The 12917-nt window shown below is 38.5% G+C and overlaps 1 protein-coding gene across 1 annotated transcript in view; it reads right to left on the bottom strand.

The window, feature by feature from the left end:
- Positions 1–7857: 7857 nt before the first annotated feature.
- The window catches only part of LOC149301017 (matrix metalloproteinase-28-like), a 29789-nt gene continuing 24729 nt past the window's right edge, over positions 7858–12917 (bottom strand). Inside the window, exons 5-8 of the mRNA XM_089484578.1 lie at positions 11370–11612; positions 10912–11058; positions 10338–10505; positions 7858–8231 (exon numbers count right to left, since the gene is read on the bottom strand). Coding sequence (XP_089340704.1) covers positions 7858–8231; positions 10338–10505; positions 10912–11058; positions 11370–11612 — 932 coding nt within the window. The remainder of the gene's footprint in view (positions 8232–10337; positions 10506–10911; positions 11059–11369; positions 11613–12917) is intronic.

The following is a 12917-nucleotide window of genomic DNA, read 5'->3' as shown; positions in this document are numbered from 1 at the left end:
GGATTCTCCATGTTATGCAAAAGGACTCCTTTTATAAAAGTCAAAAAGAACTATTGTCTCAGGCTAATATTGAGACAATGATGGGAGGAGCAGTTAACAGACACATCCATATGAAGCTCATAATTCATACACTTCTACATACTGATTTTACAGGGAAGTTACAATACAATTAGAAAAAATATATATTTACTGCTTATGTTTACTGTCTAGACTAGACTACTAATTCCACATACTCTTAGGACCCTGTTAATGGGTAGGCAATTTTTCATCCAAGGGGCAGCCCAGCCAAGTGGCCCAATAACATAGTGGTGCACACACTTGGAACACAGAAAAGCCCAGTTATTATTTGTACTACATTACCCCAGAAATTCTTTGTAACAGTGAATACAGTGGTCAATGACATCAAGAGAGCCTTGGCATGACCTAGTGTCTGACATATTTTGACCCAGTACTGGGTCCCAAACTCAAGTTTAAAAAAAGCCAAGACCAAAATACAAAAGGGTAGACCGAGATATATAGTTTGTCCTAGGCCAGCCCCTCTCAAAAGGTAATTTCTAATTATATATATATATATATATATTTCCTTTTTTTTGTAACAAAATAATAGACTGCATATACATGACATTCATGCACACTTGCTTTTTTTGTATGGATCCCTCAAAGACTTATAATTACAATAATCATTGCCTTGGAAATCCCACATTTTATTCCTGAGTGACGTTACCCTTAAAATGAAACACCATTGGTGAAACCAAAAAGACACTTCTCATACTTGATCATAACTGGTCCTTTGCCAAATAGCATAGAAAGCCTCTTTGTCACCACACCACACACAATGTCCTCTTGTTTACATTTAGAATGATAATATAGACACAGACCTCCTGTGTATGCCCCCCCCCCCAGCATTACATGGACTTGAGTACCAAGCCTATTTTTACACATTGGGGAAACCAAACCAAAAACCCTACATTTATTTCCACAGATCACTTTATTGATTTATTTAGTTAACATCCACCCCAGTGAAAGGTACAACCAGTCTTTTTTAACTATCCTAAATATTTGAAATTTTTTTTTTACAATATATCAGAAAATGCATCTCTCTATGCTTATCTATAATTCTCTATATTTCTTTTTTTGTTTGTTTTCTTAATCCCCCCCCACTTAAATCCCAAAACACAAAGTCAACATAAAAAAAAAATAATGAAACTTACATCCACCCCTCCAAACTTCTATATCGAAGACCTCCTTGTGTTGTTGTGGTCTTGTGTCATTCTTTGTTGAGCGTGACTAACTCTTTTTTCATCAGTTAAATCTTCCAGATACAGGAAGCATATCACTCTCACCCAAGTAAAAACCTGTATTAAAAATGCCTATTCTGAGAGACCTGCCTAGTGTTTTGTTTCCTTACCAATAGCTTACACTCTTCTCCTTGGTGACAAAAAGCTTGCTACAAACACTCCCTATTAACCCTCCCCAAACTTCAAACCACAGGCTTATTTCTCAATAACAAAAGGAAACTTTGCAAAAAGTAACTCATCGATTTCCAATGTCTGCTAAGTGGAGGAATAAAGGGGTTATATTTTAGAATATCACCGATCTCTGCATGCATTCATCGTAAAACTCTGTATATTTGCAGGAAAACATAATATTGCAGTTTGTCAATACTTCCAAAAGAATTGACCATAATAAAATGGGATTAGTAATCCATAATGATTAGCAACACATTGCTCAAAATTGCATTAATCCCCAAATAACATAGCAACATTTTCTTTCTTGTAAAATGCTTTATGTTTAATTGTAGAGGAATGCAAATAGCAGCAACCGCCCCAACACACGCAAACAGTGACAGATGATGTATCGGCAAGGTGCGACCCGCACCTTGTCAAGGATCCTTAATCAAGAATCAAGGATGACTAAATCTGTGGCCAACTAGCCATTAGTAATTCTCATGGAGGTAAACAGCAGTTTATATAGCCTCACACACACTTTGAGACCTAAATCTTTCTGCTCCTCTTTTCTAGAAGTTCAGAATGTTTGCTGTGTATCACTGTGTTCTTCAGCCCTAAATGTTAAATAATGTGTAGCAACTGGGGCAGGCTGGCCTAGGGGGTAATTGCCCTCAGCCGTGTCTAAAGTGGGGGGCCACTTGGCTGTATTTGCCCAGGTCGAAGGGTGCCAGCACTCCTCTGTGCAGTAGGTAAATGGTTTATATTTTTTTCTTATGCATCTCTTTCTTAATTACACATGTCAAAACTTTGTACAAACTTGCACTCTAGTCGTGCCTCTAACCATTCCTGATGCCAGATTGACTAAATAAAAGGGTATGAAGTAACTTATTTGAACATGATATATAATATATATATATATATTTCTATATCAGAATTTAAAATTTTAAAACAATAAAACTCAGGTGCCAGTTGTGGGTAGACTTGGGTGCCAGCAGAAAGTTTGTGTTCTTGAAAAAAAAAAATCTTCATATTTGACAAAATTGTCCAAGTCTGTCTTCAACGAAATTCATATTTTTTCCCCCCAGAAATCCCATTCATCCCTCCAGGTTGCCATGGAAACAAGATATAAACGCGTAGAAGTAGTTGAATTAAAATGGCGAGATTCTCCTCTTCTTAGTGTAATTAAAAAGGCAGCCACGGTGGCGAACGAATTAACTATGATTTTCATATTGCGCACATTCGTTTTTTGTTTCTTTCATCCAATGTTGCATTTATTCGTTCATTGTTCTGACAAATGGATTAAACGGTAAAACTTGGCTCAAGCTTATGTTACGGTCCCACAGCAGCAGTCCGATTGCCCATTAAATACTTGACAAGAACTGGAGGTCTTTAAGGCACGACCAAGCTCTATGCAGCCTATAGCATAGAACTCTACACTACTGCTCTTTAGTGTTGGTTCACCAATTTTATCATATCCAAGAACCCATCATCACAAGGCACACGGGCTATGAAGGTGGGATCAACAGTGCAGAGATCTGTCCCGCTGGCTGCACAGATTGCCACCACACTATGCCACCAGCTGGTAAAACTGGGTGACTGGCTCCTGGCGTAGGCTTTTACCAGCCCTCATTATGACTAAAGATGACCCTGGATGCCAGTGCAGTTCTGCAAACAAGAGTTTGCAACTTTCCATATAAGATTAAACTTTACTGTAGTAATCATGATTCTCAGCTGTGTCTGTGAAGGGATGTTGGCTAACATGTACAACGCGGTGCCCTGAACACCTTGCATTCTTGGGATGTCTTTTACAGTTTGAATTAAACTATTAATCTATTTTAACAAGTTTTTGTTAATCTTAATTTTTTCTGTCTGACAGGTTTAAGGATTTCTTAAAGCTAATTTAATGTTGATAGACTTCAACATGTTACTACTGTTAAGTATATTAATGCAAGACCTTGAAGGAAAACTAATAAAATCACATCTGTTATGAAATAGAATATGCAACATCTGTTCCCCATAGAGCCAGGACAGGAGAGTGAAAATAAAAGGTTTGGCTGAAGTGTTCATGGTTATTATCAAAGCATTACCCTGTAAGCTCATTCTCATTCATTGGGGCATGTGCCCCATATGTATCTCCTAAAGCCCCAGACAGAACCTCAGGCGCCTACAACCTCAACAATCCAGCTAGAGAACAGTTCCTCCCTGCCACTGGTACACAGCAGTGATTATCTGTGAATTAGAATGGAGCAACAAACAAAAATCTGGAAAAGTTGAGTACAATCAGCCTCAGTCATCCTATTATGATATAAATACCAGAGAAGACATGTCTCTAGGCCCAGCCGCACTCTACATGAACCTAAAAATGTAGCGTGTAGCCAAGCAGATCCAGCCACCGGCCATCAGGTGGATGCTGAGCTTAAACCTCTAGGGCCCCCTTGTGATCACCAGTCCAGCCCTGAATGTCTCTCATAGTTTTCAGAGAGTTTAAACAGTCTCCGTGGTGGTCAATAAAGTTGTGCGTCTAGTCTGAGACTCCAGTGAAGGGTTTTAAATACCATAGGAGAATTTCAACTATTTCTGTTGGGTGAAAGCCAAACCAGCAATAGAAGACAGTGTAGCTGACTACTTCAAACACAGTCATTGTACATGTGATTATTTACCTTGCTGTTGTGCCATAGGCCAATTCAAAGCCATGACAATATAGGCGTAATATAGCAACAAATGATTTAAGAGATAACCATGGTATGTGCTGCTTGAGGGTGCTGCCCAGTTGAATTTAATATTTATTTAACACTTATTCCTAGTACTGTTAAATACTCAGTACCATGTAAAATTTAGCCTTGTTCATTTTTCTTTGCCAGGAACATCTAATTGATATGTAAAGCTGATACCCTGGTAAACCAAAAAACAGAACTTCTTCAAGGTGTCTGTGTTTCTATGCAGAGAATAAAGAATAAAATTACAAATCTACAAGTGAAACAACTGTAAAAGGAATTTTTCTATTTTTTCAGGTTAAAAACAAGTTTTTCTAAGTTTATAGGTTATTATTTTTTTAATTGTGTTCTGGCATTTATATGACATTTTTATGAATATTTTTTTATCCATGTTTTATAGCCATGTTTTTTGCACTGTATCTCATACTAAAGGAGAATTTTTATATAGACTTTCTGTTTCAAACCCATGAAGTACATATATAATTTTTCAATGTAACTCACTTTTACAAATCCTGGGAGCCCATGGACTCTACTTCTGCTGCTGCAATTTAGCACTTTGTAAATTGTGCCTATAGAGTATTGGAGACCTGGTAACCTAACTCTCTATACATCTGTCGTACTATGTGTAACATCATATAATGGCACTTGTAAGCTAATATTTGAGACCCTCCTTTGGAGGGACCCACCATAGGGCAAGCTACAGTATAGCAGCTTTGTCTGTTTAACACTCTGTTGTGCAAAGTTTCTCCCTTTAGGAGCTGTTCTTTAGAGAAAAAGACGATAAAGGGGATGTCCTTGCCCACTGCTCCTAGTTGAACTATACCGATGAGTTGCAGGATGGTTTGTAACGTACATCTGGGATTGATGGCTTGCATAAGGGAATTTGCCTAACATTTCCGTTCTGGACTGCCCTCGTGGGTGTGATTATTCTAAAACTAAATTTTCAGAATATTATTGTGCACAACTCAAAGACTGACATGTAGAAAAACATGTTCCTTAAGGATTTAGCACCCCATATATTACATTTTACTCGAACCACCATTTCAAGTTGTACAGGTCTCAAGTTGCCTCAGATAAGTCAGGCGAGGCTATCCATCTTATCCTATCACTAATTTGGCTAACAGCTTAAATACTTAAATAGGTGAAAGGATATGATGACCTAGCTGTTATTTCTTTACTGACATCCTGTCTTCCTTGTTCTTAGCATGCACTTTAATATTGTTCTTGGCGAATATATATTTGTGACAGGACCAACTTGGTACACCCACCCGATGCTGCTTACTTCTCATAGCCACCAGGAATACAAGACTTCAATCGTCAGGTGGAACTAGCGTCGAAGACATCAGGAAACAACGCTTCTCCGGAACATCGGTGGCACTGTAGGATGGCAATACAGTGCTTTACTGCCCTGACAAGGACAGCACCACGACTTACCCCAATAACAAAACAGAACTCGTATTGAGGTAAAACAGGAGCTGACTTTATTGGGAACAGCAAATATATTTGTACATACAACACAATTGGATCAGGAGAACAATCTAGTATAAACTACCAGACAGCCCAGCGCCTCCATACAGTTCTATGGCCAGCAATTTCAGGGTTATCCCAAGGGAGTGACATCAATCCCAGGGTACCAATGGAGAACTCAGGGTCCGAGGATGTTATCTTCCAAAAAGCGACTTGATTTGACGTCGGGACCCTGAGCGTCAATGTCGGAAATGTCCCCAGGAATAGTCCGAGTTTCATAGCCGAGGCTAGGTAAACCCCGGTCCTAAAGATGGGTAATAAAACCAGGGTTCCCAAATGAGCACCTCTGAGATTTGCCCACCACAAGCATTGTGTAACCCCAAAAGAGCAACGTGGAAGGACATCAGATGTCTGTAGTGACGCAGTTCCAATTGTCGGCGGGCACCTCTCTCAAACTCAAACCTACCCCCATGTGATCTCAGCCTCAGGGGGTTACTGTGACAATATGTACACTGTTTTTCATATTCATTTGGATAACTAGTTGCTGTTGAGTACTTGGTTTAATTAAAATGATCTACAGAAAAAAATGGCAAACCTGTCACATGGCAGCTGTGATGTCACAACAATTACACTTGTATGTTGCACTAGTCCTGACAGCTGATAGCTGATAGTCCAGCTCTAAGTGAAAAGGTTCTAGGGTAAGATGTTTGACAAACACTAAGCGGAGTCAAATGAATCAGAAGGTAACAAGTAACACAGAACAGAGATTTATAGACCTGACAGTTAAACACCTAACATGTCAAGTCAATATTTTGCCTTTGGCCTAAGAAATCAATAGGTTCAAAGCATTAAAGATCCATGCCTGCCTCTTGGGCAATTACATCTTTGTGTGGCCGTCAACACACAATATTCTCTAACAAAAGAGTGACTGGACATTAGACTTTCCTTCAGTTCAAAAGCTTGTTTTCAAAAAGTGATTAAATAACATGCCAAGTAAAAGTCAATATGTGTAATGTGTGTTACGCAATAATAGACTAACAGTTGTTTACGCATGCATTCCAATGATCAGCCAACGGTGGAAAATACGGTATTTCCTTTGTCCATTTTTGCCTATTAAGGGTGGTAATATGTGGCATGTTTTCGTGAGCCAAATCTTAAATTTACCTGTAAGACATCCCACAAAAAGAGGTGTCCTGACCTTAATGGAAATGGTTTCATCTGTGTACATCACACACACCTCAGACACGTACATATATATAATATATATATATATATATATATATATATATATATATAAATTTATCATATAAAAAAGAGCTTCGACACCTCCCCAAAGTATTCCAATGTGGACTTATATTGTGACTCTTTGGGACAGGACAGGCAACATTTTGACCTACTTCCATACCTGGGAACTTTCCACTGCTTCCCCAGGTCAACGTGGAGATAGCAATATCCGTCAAGTAGCTATACCTATGCCAATGTGAGTATAGGGTAGCCTATGCCGTCAAGGTCCTAGGTATGCCTTCCTCCGTCTTTTTCAAGCCTGATAATGCGACTAATAAAGCAATAACTAGGGTACAAATGTGATCATGTGACAGGAAACGGCAAATCATTAATCCCTATGGTTACTAGTACAAACAAAAAAGATAAAGTCATAGGGATACAAAATATATCATGTCACTAATGATACAGTACAACTATATTATTTTTCATAAAGATACATTAAAAGGCTTTCAGGTGTTGCAACTCTTATTTGTTAAGTTGTGATATTGAACAGTGTTGTGGAGCTCTGCTGCTATTTGCACCCTCACTGAAAATCTTGACATTGTTTAGGGTGTGCTTTGACAATTATTGAGTGCTCCTGCAATCACCCCTTATTGATTTGACTCCAAGGTCCCAGTTTACAGCTCACTCTAAGGGAGAACGAAACTTTAAAAGAGTAATCTAGTTGGGATATTAAGCCCAGGAAAAACACTTAGCCCAAAATGTTAAGAAATCAAGGAAACAGGTCAGGCATATCCAGGACACGTTACCTACTACTCAATACAATTCAAACAGCAGCAACAGCATCACATTTCAACAATGAGAATGCTGCATGTGCTACTAAATAACACATATTGTGAATGTTTATCCCCTCCTTAATTTATATTTCCTGCAAATTTAGCAATGTGATTGTCTTGACTTATGACAAGACAATGATAAATCCACCATGTCCATAAATTTCAAACTCAGAACCTTTTGCATCCAATCCAAGACAAATCCTCAGCCCACCTTCCAGAAGCAGTAACTCTCAAATCATTCTGGTCAAACTTCCAGTAGCTGTCACCTTTGAAAAAGTAGACAGACCCATCCAGATGGGTTAACACTCCATTAGTCGCAGATGGTATGCCTTTCCAGTCCTTCAAACTACGTGGGTAGTAAGGCTCCACAGTCATTGATTCCTCGTTTATCACATAATACTTGCCCCCCTTAAAAAGTACTAGTTGCCCGAGAGGCTGAAAGTATAGGACTGTGTCAGGGTGACGAGGAAGCCCGTTAGTGCTGCACTTTTGAGGAAAACCACCATCCAGTTTAGAGTCTTTGTATCTCCAACATTTCCCACCTGCAACAGGAACCAAATCAGATGTTAAAACAGTTTCCATAACAATATAAAGTAAAAACAAACAATGACAGATTAGCATCTAGTGTTAAATGCCAGTACCATCATTCCAATGACCTTTGTTTGCATTATCAACAATTAGAACACATTAAAATGTAATTCCCTCCCTGAGAAAAATAAATAAATAAATAAAGCTACCAATGGATTCCCCCTTGTTATTGCTCAGTGGTGATTAACCCCCTAAATGAAATGTATGCCCCAAAAATGCCAACAACTAAAACGTAACTTTTATTAGCAATTGCATTAAAATGATCAGAATATTCTTGTACAAAAGAACACAAAAACATAAAATTACAGAAAGACCTAATATCTCATAGATGCTTCCTGCATAACAAAATTATGCCAGGCTTCCGAGCCCAGTAGAGAACCAATTAGCTTATTAACTAATACAATACAACTCCGAAATTGGGCTATAATCAAAGTTTTCCCTGTCATTGGCAGGATGCACACAACCACACACTGTGAGATTCTACGACCATAGCCACTTCTATCTAGCCAGCAACTTAACGCACTTTTTAAAGTGCCAGGGACAATTTTATTCTTCAATTTTATACTATCTTCTGGTTGAGAACAACAACTTTGTTGCACAGAAAAAAGTGATATCACTAATTGGATTAATTGACACCCCAAACCTTTTCATCTCTGATATCAGTAAGGTTAGGAGTAACAAGAAGCACTAGACGGTATATAGTAAACTTGCAGTCATAGAAACCCCTTCGGGAAACAGCTATTAGTGGTCCGTACTCCGCATGTCTCAGCAATGTGGAAGCTACAGTGTCAGACTAAATCACTCAAGAAGATCACCACCAGATACTGGCCACACACATTGTCCAAGTGTGACTCTATTCCAGTTCATTAATGCCAGGGAACAAACATGAAATGCCATGGGAACCAGACTTAATTGGCAACACCACTTACCTTCAGAAAATGGGTTATTTGTTTTTCTCGTTAGGAATTATTAGCTAAATTGCCTGGATTTGCTTTCAGCAAAACTATAGCATGGATGTTATATGTTCAGAACCTGTCTAACAACATGATATCTGAGCTGTTGAGAGTTTTTTGGTCGTAAGGTTTCATTAGTTTAAATAGCTTAATTAAAGTTAACACCAGATGAGTGAATGTGTACTGGGACTTCAGCTTATGACTAAATGCTCTATAAACTACAGCTCAGGCACTTTACACATACTGGTCAACAACATGTGAAAGTGATATGTGTCCTGGAAAACATGGCCAGTGTGGTCACCCTACCCAAGACCCAATGATGGCACTTGGACTCTCCATTGGGCATCAGTGGCTTGTCACAGATGCTTTGCTTGTCCCAGGGTAACAGTGACATAAATATGGGACTAGCAGGGGCTATAACTGCAATTAGACACCTCCCCAACCCTTAGACAGGAGTATGAAAACAGGAAAGTGATTGTGATAATTAGAGTCTAAGGAGATTTGTTTGAAAGAATCTTGTCTGTCTTCTGTGTATTTCACAGTGTAACTTTTTATGGAAATAAATTATTATTCGCTTAGTGTAAACAAAGTTTACAAAATATTACTTTATTGCATGTTAATTCTAGCATCCAGTTTTTCCACTATCCAAACTGTGTACAAAAAATGATCACATGACTACCAAATCTCAATGAGAAAATAGGTGTTAATAGCACCTTCTTCGTAGGCTTTTGCATTATACTCACACCCAGACTTTTTTATTCAAATCATATGCAGCCAAAGACTTAGTTAGCAATGAGACTATTATGGTATGTTACAACATTGGTAATAACAACAGTATTGTCTCCTTATATTCTTCTTATAACAGCTTTGTAACCCACCAAAAAATGAGGTCACGCTAAGTCCAGGAAATCTGTATTTTATCAAATCTTTTAGAATAAGGCATAGAGATCTTACAGAAAGAAACTGGCAGCTCATATTATTTCAAATACTGGGATAACATAGTTCATATCTATTGATCTACTGTTTAAAGTAGGAAAGCACAATAAAAAAAAGATATCAGCTTCAGTAGGGCACAGTAGGTTAGAATTTTTACCAACTACGTTTCACCTTTAAAGAAGTAGAACTTTCCAGTTGACCCAGACACGGCTGCAGCTTCAACATAAGCTGGGAGCTTTTTCCATCGCTGTCGCAGAAGATGGGGCTTAGAGACATTTCCATTCTGTGAGACTGTCCAGAAGTAACTGCCTTTGAAGATGTGCAATGTATTTTTCTTATCTGTATGAACAAATAGTTATGTGTATCTATTTGGCCATGATAAATAGGAAATGTTGTAAAAATGGAGATTGTGAGTTGACAGATAGTAGAGGAGAGAGCTGTTTGCATTGACATTCATGTTGTCTGCAACAAAAGAAACCCTGTGTTTTTCGTAGTTCTGAGAAAAGTACCCTACATAAGCATTTCTTTCCTGTGTATGCGTGTCTGCTTACATATAGGGTAAAGGAGATGCCTCAAGTGGCATGGCTGCGTCTAAATGGGGTGTTAATGGTTCCTGTTAAACCCTCTAATATCAGGGATGCTCATGGTATACATGATATTGGTGATATACAGACTAATACAATAAAAAGTTGAAATCCATGCTCAAGAATGTTATCTCATACACTGATTCGAGGAAAGCTCTTACCCCATGTGATGGCATCAAAGACAGACTGGCAATAGGGAGGTACCCTGTTCCCCTTTTCGAAACCTTCATTATTTTCTGGATTCCAGTCCTGAAAAAATGTAAACTCCTTTCCTGAGAGCTGCACTGTCTTGCCACTTGGTGGAGCCCCTGGTACAAAAACACAACGCAATGGGTATAAATGCCATCAGTGGAAGCTCCAGCTTATATTATTGATTTATACACCGCCATCATATCCTGCAGCACTGTATGATGGCAGAGCACTAAATATCCAGCAGAGAGGACGATATTTTCGAAATATCAGGAGACATATATATATATAAATATATAATAATATATATTATATATAATATTATATATATATATATGGAATATATATTCCATTCCCATACTATAAAAAAACACATGGACAACACAGTGCCTGCAACTGAATTACAACTAAATTTCCCATTGTGCCTTACCATACAGATTTTGGATGGCTAGGATGTCATCAAAATTCAGCACATATTCTTTGCCTAGTTTCTTGTAGTAGGGAGACATGAGAGCATTTTTGAAGGGTGAGTGCTGAAGCCCCAAGGTGTGTCCAATTTCATGCGCCATGACAATAAAGAGGTTCCTGCCCCTTCCACTTAATGACCAATGCTCCGCATTGTCAAAATGAGCTTCCCCTCGCCTTGGGAAAAAGGCATGTGCAAGAGCGCCTCCTGTTAGGAATTAAAATATGGTCATACATTAGGACAACTGTAGCTGACTAACTCTTTACTTTTTATTCCGAAGTAGTAGAGTTGAGGTTGTAGCCGTTTTAGTCCAGTGGCGTCAATATAAAATTACAGATGGAATAAGTATCTTCTGATAATACCTTTTTTATTGGACTAACAGAATTTTGGAATGACAAGCTCTTAAGAGCTCCCGAAAGCTTGTCATTCCAAAATTCTGTTAGTCCAAGAAACTTATTCCATCTGTTACTTTTTATTCCATAAATTCTATTTACAAACCACCATGTTTAGCTCAGGCTAGCATGCCGAAACTTACAAACGCCAAACTGTGCTATGATTTACCCATTTACTCCAGGACTTTTTATTTCCCTAATGTTCAATCCCTGCTGGATTACTGTACCAGGGGCCTGAAATGTGAATGCCTAGCTGGAATCTCAAGGGGTGGGCAATGTTGCCATTTCCCTTTGAGTTAAAAAACAATGTAGAAAAGCCCATTAATTTTCTATGGACCTGGTTGGTGTCTGGGATAGTGAGTGACCCTGGAGAGTTTCCCTTGTGACTAGGGTTGGACTGGGTCTATCAGAGAATACCCAAAATGCAAAGTTTCATCTTGGGACTACACCACAGTCAAAGTAGCCCTTAGTTAACCAAGACTTGGTGGGGGGGGCTATAAATGGGAAGACCGAACCCCCCACAAAGACTCCTCTACAAAAGAAATTAAATACTTTAACGCAATAAGCCCATTGCTCTGATTTAACAGATCCTCCAAATATGATTGCTCCAACATCCTTACTTTTTATTTATACTCACAATATTTGACAGCATAATAGTCATGATAATAATAGAGATAATAGCCAGTTTTGTTGACTGCTTTTATCCACCGTTATGCACTGTATACGTTGGACAGCACTGACTTATTGTATGTCCACCTCTCTATTAATATCACAGCTTTAATTCTTGAGTCTTGTCAATCAGGTCCAGCTACTTGAGCGTGCATGGTGCACATCTGCCAGGCAGAAGTGTACATTTACAATTAATTTGCCTTCCCAGTAACCGTTTCAGCATGCTGACAGCATGAATGCCTGTAAATCAGGGTCAATGTGTGAGGTAAGTAAAGATACATTCTGTATGAGTGTTTCTAAATTAAAATGTTTAACTTTCCTTTAGGTGATCAATAATTGGTGAATGAAACTAAAATATGAACCGATTCAGGATCAGGGCTTTTACGTTGACCAGACGTTGACCAGAGCAATATTTGTGTTTTTGCTACTCACACAAATACAATATTTTTGG

This window comes from Sceloporus occidentalis, unplaced genomic scaffold (assembly GCF_023333645.1).
Source record: "Sceloporus occidentalis isolate IW3139 unplaced genomic scaffold, rSceOcc1.0.p SCAF_22, whole genome shotgun sequence".
In the NCBI taxonomy this organism is placed as follows: domain Eukaryota; kingdom Metazoa; phylum Chordata; class Lepidosauria; order Squamata; family Phrynosomatidae; genus Sceloporus; species Sceloporus occidentalis.
Note: the sequence above shows the minus strand (reverse complement) of the source record. Positions and strands in the feature narration are given on the sequence as shown.